Source organism: Chelonoidis abingdonii, chromosome 16 (genome assembly GCF_003597395.2).
Source record: "Chelonoidis abingdonii isolate Lonesome George chromosome 16, CheloAbing_2.0, whole genome shotgun sequence".
Lineage (NCBI taxonomy): Eukaryota > Metazoa > Chordata > Testudines > Testudinidae > Chelonoidis > Chelonoidis abingdonii.
Window position 1 is genome coordinate 17,699,407 of NC_133784.1, and position 22,875 is coordinate 17,722,281.

Below are 22,875 nucleotides of genomic sequence, written 5' to 3' on the forward strand. Positions count from 1 at the left end.
AGGGGAGGGAAGGCGGGATTGGAATACACCTGAGCAACACATCTCGAAGCACGCCAGTTACGGAACAGGTAACTTCAAGTGATTGCTCATGTGTATTCCACAGTAGGTGACTCCAAGCTATATCTGTTGGAGGTGGGTAGGAGTTTAAGGGTTTCTGGGACACAGTACCACCCTACCAAACCCAGCGTCATCCCATGCTTGGAAGATGATCGCATAATGCGAAGAAAAGGTGTAGACAAAGGACCACGTGGCAGCTCTACATATGTCCTGGATAGGGACGTGAGCTACATAGGCAGCTGATGAGGCCTGAGCCCTCATTGAATACACCCAAATGATAAGAACCCCTGCCAGGTCATAACACAAGGTGATCCAGCGGGAAAGGCGCTGGGTGGAAATTGGTTGTTCCCTCATATGTTCGGCTGATGCAACAAACAGCTGCGAGGATTTCCTGAATGGCTTGGGGTTCGGCCCAGGTAAAAAGCCATCACCCTACGCATATCTAGTGTGTGTAGGCGGCACTCCTCGTTGGAGGAATGGGGCTTAGGACAGAGTACTGGTAGGAAAATGTCCTGATTCATATGGAAGGCGGAAACCACCTTTGGGAGAAATGCGAGGTGTGGGCAAAACTGAACCTTCTCCTTGTGGAACCATATATGGGGGTTCCAAGGTCAAGGCCCTAAGCTCCAAGACATGGCAGGCTGATGTGATGGCAACAAGAAATGCTACCTTCCATGACAGGTGAGACCAGGAACACGTGGCCAAAGGTTCAAAAGGAGGACCCATGAGGCAGGATAACACTAGGTTTAGATCCCATTGCGATATGGGGGGCCTAGCATACAGGAATGAACAGTCCAGGCCCTTTAGAAAGCAGGAGGTCATATTGTGGGAAAAGACTAATTGGCCTGTACCAGCGGATGGAAGGCTGATATGGCCACTAAATACATCCTGACGGAGGCAGCAGCTAGCCCTTGGGTCCTAAGGGACAGGAGGTAATCAAGAACGAGTTGGAGCAATGCGGATGATGGGGAGGTTCCCCACTCCCCCGCCCACCTAAAGAATCTGGACCATTTGGCCAGGTATGTCCTCCGTGTGGATGGCTGCCTGCTTTCCAACAGAATGGAGAACGTCAAACGAGAACACCTCCCCTCCTCCTCACCCAACCACGGATCATCCACACTGTCAGGTGAAGCCCGGCCAGGTTGGGATGGAGGAGGCATCCCCCTTCCTGGGAGAGGAGATCTGGGTGAAGTGGCAGCCTCCCCAGGGGAGCCGTTAAGAGTTGCAGGAGGGTCCCGTACCAGTGTTTACGGGCCCAATCCGGGGCTATGAGGATGACCCGTGTCCTGTCCGCTTTTACTTTTTGCAGAACCTTGCCCATCGGGGGAAAGGTGGGAAGGCATAGAAAAGCTGGCCCGATCACTGCAGGAGGAAGGCGTCCGAGATCGCCCCTCCTCCCCACCCCTCCCCTGGAGCAGAACTGGGAGCAGCGTCGGTTCTGGTCGGTTGAAAAGAGGTCGACCCGGGGAATTCCCCCACTCTTGGAAGAGCTGTAGGGTGACGTTCCAGTGGACTGACCACTCGTACTGGTGGGAAAAAACCCTGCTGAGGTGATCGGCTCGCACGTTGTAGATGCCGAGTAGGTGGAAGGCTTGCAGGGAGATATCGTGGGCTATACAGAACTCCCATAGACTCAGGGCTTCCAGGCATAGGGCCAAGGAGCCTGTTTCCCCTTGCTTGTTGATGTAATACATCGCAGCAGTATTGTCCGTGAGGACTCTGACCACCTTCCCGCGAAAGTGCATGCTGAAAGCTACGCACGCCAACTGTATTGCCCTGAGCTCCCTGGTGTTTAAGTGTAGGAACAATTCCGAGGCCGACCATCTCCCCTGGGTTTGAATGCTCCCTATGTGGGCTCCCCAGCCCAGGTTCAAGGCATCTAACAGCAGGTCTAGTGAGGGGGAGATTTCTCGGAAGGGAAACCCTTGCAGCATGTTGCATGAGAGGGACCACCATTGTAGGGCAGCAACTACCTGGGGCGGTATCGTGATAACCTTATCCAGACAGTCCAGGGCCTGGGAATACTGGGAGGCCAGCCAGAGCAGGAGAGGCCTCATATTGAGCCTGGCATGGCAGACCACATACGTGCATGCCTCTATGTGACCAAGGATATGAAGGCATGCCCTCGCCATCACCACAGGGAAGGCCGTGACCGAGGCAATGAGACCTTTGAGGATCTCAAACCTGTCCCGAGGAAGAGAGGCTGTGGCCTCTACTGAGTCCAATAGCGCCTCTATGAATTCTATGCGCTGAACCGGAACTAACGCAGATTTGGTCTCGTTCACCACTAGGCTGAGATCTGCGCACATGGACAGGAGAAGTTCCACATGGGCCTGCATCTGGGACTGGGAGTTGCCCTTGAGAAGCCAGTTGTCCAGGTATGGGAAGACCTGCACCCCTTTCCTCCGGAGGTAGGCTTCTACTACTGCCATGCATTTGGTGAAAACCCTGGGGGCCATGGAAAGGCCAAATGGGAGGACTGTGAACTGGTAGTGTTCCCCCATCCCAGCACCAGGAATCACAGGAAGCACCTGTGTCCCTCGAATATATGGATATGGAAATACGCGTCCTGGAGGTCCAGGGTCGCATACCAATCCCCCAGGTCCAGGGAGGGAACGATAGAGGTCAGAGATACCAAGCGGCACTTGTAGCGGACCATAAAACTGTTGAGATCCCGTAGGTCTCGGATGGGTCTGAGACCGCCTCTTGCCTTCAGGATCAGGAAATACCGAAAGTAGAATCCCTTGCCCTGGAATTCTACCAGTACCCTTTCCACCGCCCCCAGGCGGAGCAGGTGTGCCATCTCCTGGTCTAGTCTCACCCGGGGTGGGGGATCGTGGGGTGGGGGGTGAGGATTAGGTGAACTGCAACAAGTAGCCCTTGGAGATGGTGTTGAGGACCCACTGGTCCGACGTTATACGGGACCACTCCACTCGGAAGGCACACAAACGGTTGCAGAACACAAACTTTATTAACTGGGGGGTTTCCTTGGCAACAGGCCTGGTGGCCCCCCACAAAGAGTCAAAATCTCCTCTTTCCCTGCCTTTTCCCCTTTAAGGGGCCTGACCGCAGGGCCGAGCTGGACTGACATTGGGACCGACGCCTCTGTTCCCTCGGTCTCTTGCGGAGGGGCTCGTATCTACTCCTAGCAGGAGAAGCCGAAGTTTGCAGTCTGGGCTTGTCCTTCACAGGCGGGATGTGCAGGCCCAAGGTTTGCAGGGTGGTGTGGGAATCCTTCGTCCCATGCAGATGGACATCTGTTTGGTCCACGAACAATGCTTTCCCATCAAAGGGAAAGTCCTGCATCAGGGACTGGGACTCCGTGGACAGGAGGAGCCACGACACCCTGCACATGAATATGGCAGAGGCCATCAAGCGGGCTGCTGTGTCGGCTGTGTCCGACGCTGCCTGGAGGGCTGCTTTTGCTGCTGCCACTTCTTCCTCTATCAGAGCCCTGAATTCCTTTTTGTCTCACTCCGGGAGAAGAGGTTCAAATTTTGGTAGGGACCTCCATAAGTTGAAATCATACCGACTCAGTAGGGCTTGATGGTTGGCCACCCTGAGCTGGAAACTTGCCGAGGAATAAACTTTCCTGCCAAACATATCCAGTCTCCTGGCATCCTCATCCTTGGGGGTGGGCATGGGCTGAGTGTGTCGTTCCCAGTGGTTTACTGATTCCACCACCAGGGAGTTAGGTGCTGAGTGGGAATACAGGTACTCGTGGTCCTTAGCCGGCACGAAGTAGTTCCTTTCTGCTTTCTTGGAGATGGGGGTGAAGGAAGCCGGGGTTTGCCATAGGTTAGTCGAGATGTTGGCTACTCCCTGGTGGAGAGGCAGGGTCACGTGGCCCGGTGCAGAGGACGAGAGTACGTTAAAAAGAGAGTCAGATGGCTCCTCCATCTCCTCAGCCTGGAGCTGGATATTGGACACCATCCGCTTAAGGAGCTCTTGGTGTGCCTTGAAGTCCTCCTGTGGGATGGCCGGCAGTGCCGCTATGACATCCTCCGGTGCTGGCAAGGGGACCGGTAGGCACCGAGGGTGTTGGGCAGTACCGGTGGGTCGATCCCCAGGTCAGACCTGATCCTGGCTCTAGTGGTACACCCAGGGTGTCCAAAAGGGCCACTGGGATGATGGCTGCCACTGCTGCGGCCACAGTGCTAGGTAGGGCTGGTGGCTCCGGTGGGATCTGGACTGCCTACTCCTGGACCTGCTGGAGTGATAGGAGTCCACCTCCAACTCTGAGGTCTCAGAGTAGGAGGACCACAAAGAAGCAGTGCCGAGAGGCTGGGGACCAGTGCGGCTCCCTTACGTGGACGGGCCATGCCAGGGAGAGGTGCACTGGGGATGGAGATCAGCACACCATCAGTTTTCCCCTAGATAGGAAGTGGGGCTGCGCTAAGTACTTCTTCATCAGTACGCAGTGCTTTGGTGCCAACAGTGAGTGAATGGGTGCCAACTTGTCCCTCCTCTGTGGGGAGGTCGGCACCGGGAAGTGCATCAGGTCCTTGGCAGCCTCAAACGCCTCTGGTGTCAATGGGAGCTGGAGGTGGTTGCCTTGGGAATCCGGGGACTGTGGGGGGTTTGGACTCGACTGGACCCCAGCTAGGGCAGGAGTCAACGAGACTCTACAGGGCTGCAGGGATGAGGCGATCTGTCCCGAGGCACTCATGGATGCCACTGACTCTTTAGGCTTTGGCAGGGGGGGACCGACCCCTCTCTGGCCTCTTCTTCTTTAGTGGCACTGGGGATTAAAAGCAGTGCCACAGCAAGGACAGCTTCTTATGGCCCGAGCCATGATGGTGCCAAGGGGACTTGGGGTCCTTAGTCAGCACCTGTTCACTCACTGTTGGCACCAGAGCACTGCGTACTGATGAAGAGGTACTTAGCACAGGTTCTGCAGATCTGGAGTCAGAGTATGGTCGTAGTGCCTCCTCCATTAGCAGGATTTTAAGTCTCTGCTTCCGGTCTTTAAGGGTTCTGGGCTGGAAACCCTTATAGATCTTGCACCTTTTTTTCTGGTGGCTCTTTCTGAGACACCGCAGACAGGAAGAGTGAGGGTCTCTCTTGGGCATAAACTTGCCACAGTCCTAACAGAACTTAAATCTTGGAGTCCCAGGCATACCTCAGAGGTGGGGAAACACTGTCATGGGGAGGAAGCCCCCCAAACAAAGCTAAAATACTAAAACTGTATCTAACTGTAACCCTTCTGCCCCTCTGAGTTGGCAGCAACAAGGGCCAGGTTCAGTATCCAGCGGTTCTGTTTCAATAATGCAATGCAAAACCGGCTCGAGCCCCCACCCAGTGACCTGGGACAATTACATACCACCCCCCTGGGTGCCTCTAGAAGGCAATACTTCCCTCTCACAAGCACAGAGTCAAAGTGTAGCAAAATCTTTTTAATGAAGAAGGGAAACAATGTGGCATCATATTGGGGAAACACCACAAACAGGATTCATAACATAAATCATGAGCAAAAGACCCACCAAGTAAGTTTTGGCAGTGTCCTTTTCCCCTTAGGGTCTTAAGTCCAATCACCCCGAAGTCCAACAGCCCAAAAATCTCTGTCCCTGGTCAGTGCCGCCCCAGAGTTCAAAAGTTTATCTACAGAGTTTTACACCCCCAGCCCAGGTGAAAATGTAGGGGGTGGGGGGCACACAGGGTGTTAAGGGGCACCTTACGTGGTCCAAGGCTGACTGCCACGCCTTTCCGTGGAGTTCTGCTGCAGCCTTCACCATGAACGGCTCTGCTTCACCAGCTGCTCCACTCCTCCAACCAACCCATGAGCTCCTCCAGCCGTCCCCGCAAACTGCTCCGCTCGCTCGCTGTTCCGTGGGCCGCATCAACCATCCTGCAAACTGCTCAGCTCTGCCACACTCCAACCGCCCTGCAAACTGCTCCGCTCTGCCAACTGCTTAGTGATATAGCTTCAAGCTCCCCCACTAGCTAACACAGCACTCTTAGTAAGTTCAGCTCTTTCAGTGATTTCAGCTCTTTCAGTGATTTCAGCTTGTAGTGGGGGAGCCCCAGGGCTGGTGCACCATTGGCCCAAAGTAAATTCAGCTCAGCAGCCTCTAGCTAGACTCCTAATGGAATCAGGATCAAAATTAGCTCTGCTATTCAATGGTGGAGACAGAAGGAGGTACAATTGGTGTTCCGGGCCCTCAAAAGGGGCCCATCTCATCAAGTACACATACCAGTCCCCAACCTCTCTCAATTCACTGGGTTTTGGAACTCTTGTCTAGCAAGTGTTACTCAGTTGATGGTGAGACCCTCTATCATAAAAGTTTCATAGTCCTTCATTCACATAATCAGGGTAACAACACTTTATTCCGCCTGTCCCAATAACAGAGAAATTGGGGATCCTACAGCTGTCAAAGTGACCATTTTGAGCTGCCATGGACTCCTGCTAGGCAGAGTGGGTGTGCCTATACAAACAAGATCAGTCCCTGAAATTCTTTTCCACACTTGCCATAATTCACCACCAGATGTCAGGGTAGAGCTCATCCTGACTCTGCTTACATAACTACTAACTAACTAAAGAACGATTTACACCATATGTACATGAAAACTACAGAAGACACTGCCAAAGTGCTTGCCACGAGAGCGAGCAATGTTCCAGCTAGCCATTAGCAATGGTAAGAAGGAACTGAGGGGGTATGGGGTAAGCAGGGCACTATATTGGGTGCCATGAAGGCACAACTCCAGAGGGCTCCCAGGCCAATCCTATGGATGCTGCTAAGGAAAAATCTTCTGGCTGGTGTGCATGTGGCACACGCACACCTGCTTAGAATGGACATGAATGATCACTCGAAGAATAGAAGGTTTATTCGTCGATGGGAACACAGTGTAGGACAGAACTTGTTAGCACATAAATCAGTGACTTTCAGCCAATTCCATCTTGGGGGGAGGGAAGCCCAGAGCCAGGGGTCTTGTCCTCCCCCTGTGTCCCAAGTCAGCTGAGACTGACTCGTTTCCAGCTGACTGACCCTTGCCCTGCCCATTGTTCCTACTCTTGCCTTTGTCTCGCTTCCCAGGCCAAGAGTCACCTGGTTGCATCCCCGTCCTGGGTCTCAGGTTATAAAGGAGTGGTCATAGCATTGGTGCAGACAGCTAGAGCAGCCTCTGCAAAAGTCGCACCTTCTTATTCCCACCACCTAGACATTGGTGCAATACTCAGGGAAACTGAGGCACACACACCATTCATGCAAATCAGTAACACTCACATACAACATAACAGGGGAAAATCCCCACTTTGTCACATCTCTCCCACCTTCAAGACTGAACTGAGCGGGGTCACTTTAGCGAGTGACCTGAAAAAGCTCTGGCCTCCCTCTCTGGGACAAAGCATCAGCTATAACATTTGAACTCCCCTTAACATGGACCACCTCCACCCCATACTCCAGGAGGGACAGACTCCACCTCAGGGCTTGGCATTGGCTCCTCTTATATGGCACAGCCATGGCAGGGTAAGTGATCTGGGTAACAGTGAAGCACCACTCAAACAGATCTGGCTGCAGCATTTTAAGAGCCCACTCCAAGGCCAGGCATTCCTTCTCTATGGCTGCATAGCCCTGCTCCTAGGGCAACAGCTTCCTGCTCAAGTACATGATGGGGAGTTTCTCCCACTTTGCATTGGCCTGCCTCGGCACTGTGCCCAGCCTTGTATCTGGGGCATCAGTGAACACCATAAAAGGCTTGTCAAAGTGTGAGTTTCCCAGTACCAGGCCCTTGACCAGATCCTCCTTCAGTGCCCAGAGAGCCCTCTGGCACTGCCCAGTCCAGACCAGCTTGTCTGGCTCACCGTTCTTGCATAGTTCAGTGATGGGAGCAGATATAGAGCTAAAGTGGTGCACAAACCTCCGGTAGTGCCTCACCATCCCAATAAAGGCCTGGGTCTGTTTCTAAGTCTGAGGAGCAGGCCAGTCTCTGATCACCTCCACCTTGGTTGACTCTGGCTTTAGGCAGCTGGTCCCCAACTTGTGGCCCGGGTACAACACCTCTGCCATCTCCACCTTGCACGTCCCAGCTTTTACAGTCAGCCCTGAATCCTCAAGGCAACTCAGCCCCCTCTTCACCTGGGACACCTGGTCCTACCAGGCTAATGGCACAAATATCATCAATGTACGCAAGAGTAAAAGTCTCCATCTCCATCAATAACTGATCCACCTGGTGCTGGTAGGCTGAAAGGTAGGACTAGGGACTTGTACAGCCCCAAAGGGGTGACAAAAGCAGGTTTCAACCTGGCATCTTGTTCCAAAGGCATCTGCCAGTAGGCTTTGGTGAAATCTCTGGTCATGGGGTACCAAGTCCCCCTGCAACTTGTCTAGGATCTCATCAGGCCTAGGCATGAGTATGCACCAGACATGGTGATGGAATTGAGCTTCTGATAGGCCAGACAGAATTGGATCGACCCATCTTTCCTGGGGACCAGCACCACGGGAGAGGTCCCCAGGGCTGGAGGATGGCTGGATTACCCCTAAAGCCAGCATGTCTCTGACCTCTCCCTCCAGAGCCCGTGCTGTGTTCCCCGTTACTCTGAATGGGGAACACCTGATGGGAGGGCTGGCTCCCATCTCCACCCAGTGGACAGCTCAGTTAGTGAGCCCAGGCCTGTTGGAACACAGCTCTTGGTAGGAATGCAGCACCTCTCTGACCTCTGCCTGCTGGGCAGGGGTTAGCTGGTCAGAAACAGGAACTGATTACAGCAAGGGTCTGGCTCTGGTCTCAGGGAAGAGACCCAACCAGGGATCTTCCCGCTTCTCCCACTGGCCACACACGGCTAGTACCAGCCTCTCCCAGTATCTGGTCCCCTTGAAGCCTGGTTTGGAAGTTCCACCACATTGTTCTCCTCATTCCGCAGTTTGATGACCTTAAAAGGGCCCATCCCAGGCAGCTTATTCTCCCTCACCGGATGAGAACCCTTATCTGGTCCCAGTGCCATAGGCTGAGTGGTCGGACCAGACTTTCTGACTCATTTGGGCCCTGGCCCAGTTCTCCCTGGCCAGACCCATGAGCTCAGTGAGCTTTTCTCGGAAAGTCAGTACATACTCATCCACTGATTCCCCATCGGGGGAAGCTTTCCCCTCCCATTCATCCCTCACCAAGTCCACGGCCACCTTCTGAAAAGCTCCTCTATGACAGGCCGGAGTCCCAAGGCTGCTTTACCCTTGTCCCAGGTCTTTTGCACCTCTGGACAAGGCAGCCCTGGCTGGCAGCTGTCCTGCTCTGGCTGTGGTTCCCCACACTCAGCTGGGGTTCCCGATCCCCCTGGACTCAGCTTTGCCCCTGCTGTCCCAGTGAGGGCAGGCAGGGAGCCCACTGCTTTGTTCACAGCATCAGAGCCAGCATGAGCCACCTCGCCCCTGTGTACAGGGGTGGGAAGTATCTCTCTGTTCCACTCAGCTCCAGGGGTCTGAGGCCAGACAGGCAGGTATCCTGAGCTTAGCAGTTCCTCCCTCTGCCAGCCAGGTCATTTGCATTTTCACTGACCACTTCAGTCTCAGCTGGTTGGTTCCCTGGATTCAAATTCAAATATTTCACTGTTACAGGTGCAGAGCCTGGATCCTGTCCCAAATAGAGAGTTATCCCCCAACAGGAGGTCACACCCAATATCTTGGAGAACCCTGACTACCAGCCAGCCCGACCCCTCCTGTGTCTGCACAGGGACCTGATCCATAGGCAGGGCACAGGGTGAGGGGCTTTATCCCTGGGACCTTCACCCAGGTCACATGGCCCCTCAGTATCTGATAAGGCTGCACCACCCAGGGCCTGACAACAGTTCTCTCTGTCCCAAGATCTTGCCACCCAAGGAATGTCTCTGCATTTACCACCACATTCCGCTCCCATTGCAGGTCTAGGGGGCCTGAGCTCAGGACAGTCCACACAGACATATGTTGGGGCCAGGAGTGAGAGCCACTGTGCCACCCCGCCCATCTGGCTAAACAGCTCTATGGCCTTGGGACCCAGAAAGGGGGCTAGACACCAGAGCCTTTCTGCAGGGCCAGCCTGGTTCCAATTGCCAGCCTTCCCAAAGGCCACAAGACAGGCATCTATATCTCCCCCCTCCTTAACCTGGGGCAGACATTTAGTGTAGACATTCACTGCGGAATTGGCACCTGGGGATCCATTCCCACTTACCGCTGGATGGGTCCTTCTGCCTCTCACCTCAGCCTTCACCAGTTCGTGCTGCCTCAGTCTCTCCTGCTGTTCTGCTTCATGCCTTATCTGTCTCTCACGGTCCTCTGACTCATTTGATCTCAGCTCCAATTCCATCCATCTTAGATCCACCATCAGGGAAGCTGGTGGAGAGCCCCAGCTGGTTGGGGACACGGGTCTCCAGGATACCCAGCTGCTCCCAGCCTCTCTCTTGGCCCCAGCTAGGTCAGAAACCAGCTCCTTATAGCGATCCTACTCTTCCAACTGAGCAATCAGTTGTGCCTTAGTGAGCTTTCCAAAGTATAGCCTACTCTCTCTGAACAGCTCTATAGTGTACTTCTTGAGACGGTTATAAGCCATCTCCACGCTGTTCCCATGTGGTCATGGACTCACAGGCCTGTGCTCTCTCAGCTACCCACAATCCCTGAGGAACCCTTTCAGTGTGAAAGCCCTTCTCGGGGGTCCACTGTCTCTCAGGGTTAAGTCATAGGGTTCTCTGCCTCCTGGAACTGCACCACTCAGAGCCTTCAGCACGTCCATCTCTAGTTAATCCCCCTTCATTTTACTGCTCCCCAGTCACTTTCTGCAGGATGCTCTGCAGGGCCCTGCACCCCAACTCCACAGTCAGATGTGATTCTCAGCCAGCCAGTAAAACAAAGTTTATTAGTCGACAGGAACACAGCGTAGGACAGAACTTGTTAGCACATAAGTCAGTGATTTTCAGCCAAGCCCATCTTTGGGGAATGGGAGCCCAGAGCCAGGACTCTGGTCTGCCGCTTTGCCCCAAGCCAACTGAGACTGACTTGCTTCCAGCTGCCTGGCCCCTGCCCTGCCCGTTGCTCTTCCTCCGGCCTTTGCCTCACTTCCCAGGTCAAGACTCACCTGGTCGCATCCCCCTCCTGGGTCTCAACTTATAAAGGGGTGTCTATAGCATCAGTGCAGGCAGCTGGAGCAGCCTCTGCAAAAGTCATACCCCCTTAATCCCATCACCTAGACATTGGTGCAACACACAGGGAAATTGAGGCTCACACAGCATTCATGTAGATAACATTCAACATTCACATAGGCTCATATACAACATAAGGGACAATCCTCACTTCATCGCAGTGGCATCCTCAGGTGGGGGGGCCATGAGGCTCCATGTGGCCTAGGCACAGCCCACGGATGCTGCTGTTCACAGGGCCCACAGGCGCACCCACCTTGAGAAGGGTCCCTGCCAAACATCCTGAGGAACCTTTTCTGTCTTTGGAGTGAATGACACGGAGAGCTTTGCACAACACGGAGAGCTTTGGATGCTCAACTGAGCTAATCCCACCAGAGGCTTTTGCTAGCTGGCAGTGGTGGAAGGACACATGCCCAGTTGTGGGAAGCTCACACAAATGGCAGCATGGCCTGAAGCTCCAGCAGCTCTGGGCCTTGCCCAGGGAAGCTGCCCACCATTCCTATTGGACCAACACTGTGTTGGCATGGCGTGGCATGAACTGGCCTTTGTGCTGAGCACTCAGCTTGAAGAGCAATTTCCAAGGCCAATCAATTCCTGCAGCCACATGTGAATGCAAAGGGCAGCTTATCATCCTTCCCATCTCGCAGTGGGGAGGATCTTGGAAGAGATGCCCAGGGGAGAGCACAGGCGACATACTCATCTCTCAAAGCCAAGACCAAGGCAGTGGGGGCTGCACAGACAGGACTGAGGAAAGCCAAGCTGAAGCACACAGCAGCAGCCTCTGCAGGGAGCTAGAGAGGGACATTGAGAAGCAGAGAGAGTATCATTTGCAGTGAGTCACAGATCCTCATGCTAAGCTCTCTCTTTCTAGACCATTTTTCAAGCATGGTTTCCACCGAAGGGCTCAGAACTGGGCTGTGGAGCTAGGACATGGGAGGGGAGTCCAGGCTGGGGCAGCAGTTTTCAGTGAAAAACTCTCCACCCACAGGGCCTAAAAATGGCCTTACTCCTGCCTCTTGCAGCATCCGCCTCCCCGTAACAGGAGCCGGGGTGAGTGCCTGGGGATGCTCTTCCCATAGCCTAGAGAGAGGATTCACTGAACCCAGGGTTCAACTGAATTCAGGGAACAACAAATGAAAAAAAAAAAAAAAAAGGACAGATGTGTGGGTCCCATTAAGGGATTCAGAGGGGGCACTGAGCAGAGAGCACCAGACAGCACCCACTGCTCTTTAGAGAGTCCTAGAAGGAGACAGTGAATGCAGCCCAGAGGAACAGCCTGGATACGTGATCATAGGAAGAGCAGTAGGCCTCATGGTCACAGAGAACCTCCCCATGCATCCTCCTCCTCCTGGTGTTATAAATGGGCACCTTGGCCCATGCCAGGAGGAGGTCAACGAGAAGGTCTCATGACTTTGTGGGGCTACGAACAGGGTGTGCGAAAATTAGGAGGTGCAGGGAAAAATGCAGACAGAACCTTAGAAGAATCTTGAGGAGCTGGAAAAGGGGCTGCAGCCTGACATGCTGAAATGGTAGTTAAGGAACAGCCGAGAAAACTCGGCAGCAAGTTTTAGGCTTTAGAGAATTAACATGATACACTTTGGGCTTTAGGGTTGAGGTGAGGGATGCTATGAGATAGTTAACAGCTCCCAGGGGCTCTTGGACCGTGAAAGACCCTTCCCATGACACTTCCATCTTATGGGCCTGGAGCACCTTTAAGACCATAACCTGGTCTCCTACTTTGAAGGAATGAGAAATGCTTCTTATAAAGGATCAATAACTAGGGGAACCCTAGCTAGAATGCACCTGCCTCATGCACTTGGCTGAGCCTAAGAAGAGGCTGCTGAGCACTGCGGTGGGAAGGCAGGGAGAGAAACCTGAAGAAGGAAAGGGGGATCGGGCCAGCTAAGTAGTTTGCTTTTTTGAGTCTGTTTCATCCTTTGCCAGTAGTGTAGAGAAAGCTAATGAAGTGGGGCTGGGGGCTCTTAGCAGTAATGCCACCAGCTGCACAAACCACCTTCCCAAAGGAAGTGGGGCAGAAGAGCTGCTCCTCCACCTGGTTAGGCACAACAGGTAGCAGTGTTAGAGGGCTTTCCCTCAACCCTCCTGCTTCCCCGTTTCTTGTCACGCAGACAGCAAGCAGCAAAAGACCAGAAGTCTGAAGTGCAGACAATGAGATGTTTATTGGGGTTAATTTCCAAGCAAACATATTCCGAAGCCCTTCACACCAGTTGCGCTTATCTCTATATGCTGATAAAGTCTGTTCCCCAGTGTCGCCCCTTCCAGCTCTGATGCTGCAGAGCATTTACCCTGTGTTCCCCTTCCCAGTTCTAATGCCGCAGAGCCTTGCCTGTGTCCCTGTTCCCACCTCCCTTAGCAAGCATGATTCCAATTTCCCCTTCCACTTCCTGTTTGACCCATTTATATAGTAATATTCTCAGCTATACCTTAACCAATCATTTTACTGAAATCTAACCAATCCTAACATATTGTAGCATAATTCTCTAACCAATTATATCCCACTACCCTAATTAACTTACACCTAGCAAAATTAATTATATAGCAGACAGATACAATTAGAGAACAAGACAGATTAATAGAAAACTGGGAGTCATAAAGATGAAACCCTCCTTTCTATGTTTTACAACAACTATTGAGAAGTGATTTCTTGCCAGACAGGATGCTATCAAACTAAGTTTTCTTTAATCATCTTTATCTGGTGGTGATGGGCACTCTCAGGACAGGATCGTATTCCTAACAGCCCAATACCATTTTATTTCAATGTGACTGGTTTGGGATGTGAGGATGCGACCGTATGCTTTCCAGCTTATGGCTGCCTCTGCTGCTTAGCCAAAGGCCTTAGCCTAAGAACCAGGACTCAGACTATCCTAGTGAGAGAGGGCCCATACATAGGCGGACTGTGATTTTGATTCTGTTTTATACCTCTGTAACTAGCTAAGTGATAAAAATACACCTAAGTTCTTAAAGAACAGGCCTTTACAGGCAGCCTTGCATATTTATATTCTAACAAGTGGGGTGCACACATAGACAGTGGCCCCGGGGCACCCTGCTCACCCCTGTAACAGATGATGCTGAAAAGCTATTTTTTAACTTTCCATTTTCTCTGTCTCCCTTCCCTTTCTCTGGCTGCAGCACAATTAACAGCCCCCTGACCTATTTAATGCCAGCCTCTGGGGCGAACAGGATCTATACACCTAGGAGAGGAGCAGAAAGATTCAAGCTTGCTGTGGCTCAATGCAGTAGGCACTAGCTGTGCTGGGCTGTCAACTACCCAACTTTCCAGAGTCCATATTGTCCTTAGAGGGAACAAACACCACAGGTTAAAGCCCATGTCCTCAGCCAGCTGCCCAGCAGCCAGAGAAACATCAGTGCAGTGTCCTTGCAAGGCTGGGAAATTAGGCCCCGCCACAGTCTCTCCAGCTTTAATTAACCTCACCTTCGGAACCTGACAACTTATTGAGCCAGAAGCGATTCTCTCTGCCTGCTCTAATAGCAACAGCTCTCTTTTCCTCACATCTGACTTCTCCCTACCCCCCAAACTTGCCTTTCACTAGTGCTCTGGTGCCAGTGAACTTTTGGGTCTACGCTTCCCTGTAGTTCAGGAGAGCTGGTACCATGACATGCAGTGGGTGGAAGCCATGTTCAGAGTACACAAGGTGGTGGGATAAGAAAAATAATGGGATGCATGGAGTTTTTGCTTCACCTCACTTGTCTGAGTATAGGGCAGGGGCAGAGCTGCTCGTGTGCTAGGACTTCACTGCCTCGCCAGGGCACAGCCCAGTTGCTCTGATTAGCTGAGTGTTGGGCACGGACCATCCAGTGCTCTGGGCCTGAGATGCCAGAGGCTCAGCAGCTTGAATTAGAGCTGAGTGGGTCCCTGCAAACAGTTGACTGATGCACAAACTCATCCCCATTTTCTCAAAATTTCATTTTGTCTGTGACTAAGCATTTGAAATCTCATCTGCTTTGCTGTGATTAGTCACACAGTCTTGTTTTTGATAGGACGAGCAAGGTTTGTGCTGTGAGCACACGGGGAAAGCAAATGTACTATTCCCTGTTGAGAGCGAACGACCAACTTTCTGTGACTGGCTGAGTTAGTGACACCAGCCGCAGCGTGAGCAGAGCCCTGCTGGACTGTGTTCAACCCTCGGCTTCACTGGAACTGGTTAAAATCTCGTTCAAACCCTGGCTAGGATTCCTATCTTCATCTAGTGGACCCCTCAGGCCAGTTGCCATCACTGTTGCCCATGCTCTCAAGTCTCCATGGACTTGCACAGATGGATGAGTGGGAGTCACACCTGTGGCTGTAAGGACGTGTGTGTGTGTGTGTGTGTGTGTGTGCGCGTGTGTGTGCGCGCGATGTGTACCCAGCACCTCTCAGTAGCATGCTGGTGACAAACTGGGATTCCCTGCAGTAACTCAAGCGCCTGTATTCTCTGTCTGCTTCACTCTGACCTAGAGAGGACACAAATGGGAGAAGCTCTCATCTAAACAGACAGTTACACACCCCGCCTTGCAGCACCAGCCACAACTGAGGGCAAGCCAGCAGCTCTTAGTAAAATCCCCACATCCCAGAATACCCTCAGAGAGCTGCCCCCAAGCCTTGCTGAGCCTGGAGCTCCACCACAGCAGTTGCTCTGCAGCTCTCTGCCCCCAGAAGCCTGCTGGGTGGGTGACGTGGCACGGTTGCGGCCAGCAGTGCAGGAAGAGTGTATGAGCCCACGCCGGTGTAGTAAAGTACACGGGTTTATTTAGTTGATAGGATTCTTTACAGAATGCAGAAAACATCTTTAAAATAATCATACAAAGAATAAAAACACAGCAGTGATTGGTGAACACTTTTTTAATACAAGTCTCTCTCACCATTACAGTGTCTAGTGGCATAAACAAACAGCACTGGTGCTAAGGGGAAGGCGGCCGCTGAGAATGCCATTATTATTATTCTGTTCACTGCCCCTTCGCCTCCAGTTTCTATGGTGACAGGTAGGCCCAGGCCTGACGCATGTGCGCCTGCGCATGTCCAGTATGGAGTGGCTGTGGTTGCTAGGGACAATGACACTGTTTGGGAGCCTGTTCTAACTTGCGTGTGTGGGGATAACTTCAGGCCTGCTGGAGAGGCACCCGAAATACACCGCTGCCAGTTCAGCCCTTGCAATCTACTCCCAGCTGCAACGGGCTTTCAGACACAGGTCTAGGTGCAGCACCAAGCCAACAGAGCGTCTGGGTGACGAAACTCCCACTCCCCGCATAGCCAGACAGGACCACATGGGCCAGTGCTCTCCTAGGAAGCCTGCTCAGTTCCAGCACTCCTGCAGAGGGGGAGGGGGAGTTACAATTGGTGTGTGGGGTAAAGCCAGCACCAATAAAATCCTGCCTGAGGTGCACTTTGCAGCCACCCCAACCTCACTCTTCCCCACCCCCTTGCAGGTGCAGAAGTAGACCCTACTGAGCTAAGGCCCTAACAAGATTAGGCTAGTGTTTGCTTTTGACAGGCAAACTCCCTTGAAGTCGAGAAAAGGGTTGATGGGAAATGCCACTCTAGCAATTAAGAGGTGAAGGTCATTTTCTCCAGTCACCTACTGCTGTGTAACTTGGCCACGTCAGCACACAAACATACTTTGCAAAACAGTCAATATGGCTTAAAGTGTCTTCTTGGTGTGCAAAGTCAGCCAGAACCTGCCCAGCCAGCCCCAGCCAGGGCAGGGCCACATTATTGCAAAGGGTTTTTCCTCCCTCTAAATGTACCAAAAATAGTTCTCAAACGGTCCAGAAAAATCCATGCTTAAAATGATTTAGTTCAAAGGAAAATAGCACAGGAGCAGCCTACAGGGCAACGCCAACCTCGCAGGAGAGAAGATGAAAGTTCATTTTAAAAAGGCAAGAAACCTAGACATGGCTCTAATATTTAACAATGACTAAGACAGAACTCAAAGTGAGCAACGCAGTCAGTCCCAAGGAGCTGATACTAAGAAGCTAAGCTCGTACAAACTGCTGTCAGCATTACCATTTTTAATGATTTTTTAATAAAACAATCTGAGGCTGTATCAAAAATTTAGTAAAAAATTAGATTTGAGAGTTTTACTCTGAGCCATTTCTGGCACTTCGGAGGTCCCAACCGCCAATGTAATGTGCACATGAGCGTGAGGGTAGCACAGCACAAGTGGGTTGGGACAGTGAAAGGGGATGGATGAGAAGCTGTGTCAGTACTACGCTCAAGGAGAAGTGAGGAGATAGCAACATATTACATAAAAATATTGCATCTTCGCCAAAATACCTCAAAGTGTGTCAAACCCCAGAGCTCGCTACTTACATGGAGAATCGAGGCAGTATAAAACCTTCTCCCATTCCTGGCAGAGCCCCCTCCACCGCTGGCCTGCACACACCACAGCCATGCAGCCCACTGTGGAGATACTGCCCCTCTGAGCCTGACTGAGCCCCACTCTGTTACCCAATGGCTGTTTTCCAGCTCTGAGGCACCTCCGAGTTCTGTTCTCCAGCAGCATGGGGACGGGCAGGGCGATCTTGGCAGGCCAGCAATGGCCTATGCAGGGGCAGGGAGTTTCCTGGCCGCTTGGCAAAGGGTGCCCACACTCAGGCTGACGACAATTTTACAATACGTGAAAAAATAGGATTCCTCTGATAAAAACACTGGCTAGGTCCATCCTCTAACCGGGTTTGAAACACCTCTGGAGCTGATTTTAGCAAGGTACTTCCCCTCCCCCATCCCAAAAACTACACAGACAACTTCAGGTAGACAGCAGATTAAATGTAAAAACTCAGCCTTGACTTCAGAAAGTCCCTTGAATGTCATTATTTGTAGGCTACCTTTCATGTTACGTCCTGTTGCTAGACACACGTGAATAGAAAAAACAGTACAGTTAGTGTTAAAGGCAAACAGCAGAGCCTCAGAGTGCCACCCCCAGTGCTGCCTGTACGTCCAGCCATCTCTCTCCCTTTTCACCAGTCCGCGGACGCGTTGAGAAGCCTGCCGTTAGAAATACGTTTGAGCCAAGAAGAATTTTCTATGAATAAAATAAAATAAAAGCTGTTAGGCAAAAATAAAATCAGTGTCCCAAAGTCTCCCCAGCACTCTGGTGAGTGAACATTTCCGGAGAGGGGCTGGCTGCGGTTTGGGATTCTAAGTGGTGTTTCTGGTTCGCAATGGATTTGCAGGCCATCAGTCCCTACAGACAACCCTGGCACAGGACTAGAGGCCCCTACTCCGCAAAGAATCTTTTGTTCATTAAGGGGGAACGTATGGAGGTGGAGACCTGTAAGGGGTCATGTTCTTCGGGCGGGAGCCTTTACCCTCCATGGGTGCTGTGAAAGGTGGGGGAGGCTGGTATGGAGGTGCATTGGGGTCTTCATCCTGCAATGGAGTATATTCCCCGATGGTGTCCTGGTTCAAGGGGGTGGTCTCTGGCATGTTCTGGTTTGGGTACTCTGGAGGGGGAAGAGGGGCTTTCTCCTCCTGAAGGATCAGGGGCATGCTGGAGGAAGGGGGAGGCTTGGAGTCATCCAGCTCATCTGCGAATATGATCGGCACTCCTTTCTTGATGAAGGTGGCCTGATCTTCAATGGTGAGTTTGCCCTTTCTCTTCTTGCGATAACAGATCATGGCGATGATACCAGCGATCAGCAGGATAGCAGCAACCACCACAGCAGGGATCACAGTATGCAGGTACACGTCATCCTCGCTGCTCTTCTCGGGGTCTTTACCTGCCAGCAATGTTGGGGTGGCTTCAGAGATAATCCTGCCATCTCTAGCCGCTGGAATAAATTGAATGTGCCTGCAGCTGCCGGAGCCAACCACAGAAATATTTATGGGCCTGAATTCTGGCTCTAAGGCATTGGAGAAGGCTGGGCTAGGACCACCAGAGTCATCAGAGATTCTTTTGCTTAAGGCTCTGATCTGTTCTTTCGGGCATGGGTCCAGAGGCAGAGTGTTGTTTGTCCACTCCACTACAATGGAGCCCTTGGTGATGTTTTGTAAGGTAATTGTGCTGCTGTTCCGGTCACCAAATGCAAAAGCCAGCTTCTTTACCAACTGAATCTTTTTACTGATGTCACTGGCCATCGCATTGTGGTCTCCATGGAATCTGGCTTTGAATTTAACTGGAGACTTATCCCCATGTGGCCATTTGTGAACATGTATTTCAAAAGCATCCACGGCAGAGAGGCCACCTTTGTCAGTGGCGTACATGAAATACTCATGCTTCCCTATGTGGCTGTGATCAGGCATTCCATACATTAGTTGACTAGTGCTATTGAACTGGACCCAGGAGTTTTCTTCCACCATTTTCTGCTCTTTCAGCTTTAGAGTCAATTGCAGTTTATCGGTGGTGGTGTCTTCTTTGTCATAGAATGTATCAGAAGGTATTTTAACCTCAAAGTAAGTGCCTTCCCATGCATCCACCCTGTCAATGTGGTTTGTCAGCCTTGGTGGCTCATTTGGCTCCCACACACGGGAAGGACCACTAATAGTAGTGCGTATGCGGGTTGGTGGAGAGGGGGTTTCCAACTTAGTGATTGGTGATCTGGTTGTGCCAGGGGGCTTGGTAGGTCGAGGAGTTTTGGGTCTTCTGGTAGGCCTTCGAGTTGTAGCTGTAGAGGAATCTGTTGTTGATGGTGTGCCTAGTTTCAGAGTGGTCACTCTTGGTTTCTTAGTAGTGGTTGTGGGTGGTGTAACCACAGCAGTAGGCTCTACATATCCAGTCATTGTTGGACGAATTTGCCCAGGGATAGTACTGGTGGCTTCTACTACTCTGGTTGGCTGAATTGGTCCTAGAGTTGGTGTCTGAACAATGGCTCCTCTTGTTCTAATAGTAACTGTAGGTTTCCTAGGTAATGGTATAGGCTCTCTTACTGGAGGAGCTGTTGTTTCTGTGGGTGGTGTAATGGCTGGGGACGTGGGGGTGGGAACAATTCTGGTTGGTGGTTCCTGGATAGCAATTGTAGGTGGTCCGATGGCAGTGACAGGTGTAGGGGTGGCATTGATCTGCCGCCTCATCCTCTTAGGAAGATGAGGTTTCTTGTTAGCAATGTGCCAGCCAACAACAGGGTAGCCAAGATGGGCAGACATGGCACCTTCTTTAGCAGGAGCTTCAACGTTGCTGATGTTCGGAACACTATTTTGGCTCAAAGAACATCCCAATTTCCATGAGAGCAAGGCCCCATTTTCCACCACCTTCTTTGCATTTCCTGGCCCAGCCATGAAGGCTGACATGTCAAAGAGTCTATTATTTACAACAGGAACCAACTTCATGTTCTGAAGGTCCACCTCTGAAAAACGTTTCATTCGGTTTAAAAGTTCAACCCTTTGCTTTGGTGTCATTTTTGTTAAGTCAGCATCCAAAATTACAGTCAGGATTGTGACTGGTTCCTCTGTGCCACACATGAATGGTGCTGCCTCATTCTGATCTTGGGAAGCCACTCGTACTGACTGAGGTTCATTGTGGTCTTCAGGGTGAACCTCAATGGAAAAGACATTGGTGGTCTGAGGCACATAACTTCCATTGGGCTCCAGCTGCCCTGCATTCACTGAGATGTAATGCACACCCTTGTCAGTATCCAGGGGCAGACCTTCCAAGGTGCTACTCTTCGGTTCCCAATGCAGCCAAGGCGGCAAGGAGTCTCTCCCCACTTCAGATATCTACGGAAGAGAAGGAGAGGTATGGTAAAGTACTGTTGCCTTCTAGAAATTAGTAAAGAGACCAGTCTGATCACAATTAATGTTGACATTACAGGCTTTCAACAACTGATCCCGCAAGCACAACAGGTGTAAAAGATAAATTCTAGCCAGAATACCAAAATTGATTTTTATTGCATGCATCTGCCTCCAAAACATTGAATGGCCTGAATAGAGGAGCAAAGCAAGTGGGTATTTAAAAATACTTTGTCAAAGGGCTCTTGTCTCCATGATGTAAGCTCCCAAAGACCAGTAGGCACCATTATATGGGATAAGTATGATATTCTCTGCTAAGGCACAAGTGCAATTCCAGGGTGTAGTTACACAGAAAGATATCCAGAGCTGGCCCGTGACAGTCAATTTGGGCTCATGGGGCTTGGGCTATTCCCTTGCTGTGTAAACTTCTGGGCACAGGCTGGAGCCTGATCATAGAATATTAGGGTTAGAAGAGACCTCAGGAGGTCATCTAGTCCAATCCCCTGCTCAAAGCAGGATCAACACCAACTAAATCATCCCAGCCAAGGCTGTGTGTCAAGCTGGGCCTTAAAAACCTCTAAGGATAGAGATTCCACCACCTCCTACATAATCCACGCCAGTGCTTCACCAGCCTCCCAGTGAAATAGTTGTTCCCTAATATCCAACATAGACCTCCCCCACTGCAACTTGAGACCATTGCTTCTTATTCTGTCATCTGCCACCACTGAGAACAGCCTAGCTCCACCCTCTTTGGAACCCCCCTTCAGGCAGCTGAAGCCTGCTATCAAAATCACACCTCACTCTTCTCTTGTGCAGACTAAATAACCCATTCCCTCAGCCTCTCCTCGTAAGTCATGTGCCTCAGCCCCCTAATCATTTTCATTGCCTTCCGCTGGACTCTCTCCAATTTCTCCACATCCTTTCTGTAGTGGGGGGATCAAAACTGGATACCCAGGTATGGCCTCACCAGTGGCGAATAGAGGGGAATAATCACTTCTTCGATCTGCTGGCAATGCTCCTACTAATACAGACCAATATGCCGTTGGCCTTCTTGGCAACGGGGGCACACTGCTGACTCATATCCAGCTTTTCGTCCACTATAATCCCCAGGTCCTTTTCTGCAGAACTGCTGCTTAGCCAGTTGGTCCCCAGCCTGTAGCGGTGCATGGGATTCTTTCTTCCTAAGTGCAGGACTTGGCACTTATCCTTGTTCAACCTCATCAGATTTCTTTTCGCCCAATCCTCCAATTTGTCTAGGTCACTCTGGACCCTATCCCTACCCTCCAGCATACCTACCTCTCCTCCCAGTTTAGTATCATCTGCGAATTTGCTGACGGTGAAATTAATCCCATCATCCAGATCATTAATAAAGATGTTGAACAAAATCTCTGGGACTCTTCCACCTTGCAGAGCCCCGGAGCCTGGAAGTCTACACAGTAATGACACAGTCCTGCAGCCCAAGACCAGCAAGCCTGAGTTGGCTGGCACAGGTCAGGCAAAAGTGTCTAGTTGCTATGTAGACATACCCTAAGTCATAAGAACTATCAAGCTGAAATATTTTATTATCCCAGTACTATCTGAGCTACATATACCTACTAGAGCCACAAATTCAGAGAAAGATCTTCCTCACAATAGCACTGATTAAGCTAGTAAGTTTTCTGGCTTTGTCACAATTCATCTTCTTTCTAGAGTCTTCTACAAACCTAAGATGTCCAGAAGGAAATGATGGCATATCCACTTAGCTCAGACCCTAATCTGAGGCTCACAAGGATCTCCTGTCACTGGGGAGATTAACATGCTAGTTGGCCTTTTCGCATTTAGCTCTTGATAACAGCAGAAATGAATCATTAAAGCCATGCTGCTATTTCCAGTGAAAGGGTTCTGCCCTTGGCTTTCCATCCTCCCGAGAGGACCAGAGGCCTGATTCTCCACTGCCTCCCTATAATCCTTGTGTGGCCATTTACACTAGGACAAAGTAAGGGCCACCAGATCAGCATGGCAGCACTTACCTCTGAGGTGCAGAGGCACGTGGCAGTGG

The 22,875-nt window shown here is 51.3% G+C and overlaps 1 protein-coding gene across 3 annotated transcripts in view; it reads right to left on the minus strand.

Moving 5' to 3' along the window:
• Nucleotides 1-15,901: 15,901 nt before the first annotated feature.
• DAG1 (dystroglycan 1) overlaps nucleotides 15,902-22,875 on the minus strand; it is a 134,275-nt gene continuing 127,301 nt past the window's right edge. For all 3 annotated transcript variants that reach the window (XM_032792282.2, XM_032792280.2, XM_032792281.2), the window contains one exon: nucleotides 15,902-20,825. In XM_032792282.2, coding sequence (XP_032648173.1) covers nucleotides 18,417-20,825 — 2,409 coding nt within the window. In that variant the 3' untranslated portion in view covers nucleotides 15,902-18,416. The remainder of the gene's footprint in view (nucleotides 20,826-22,875) is intronic.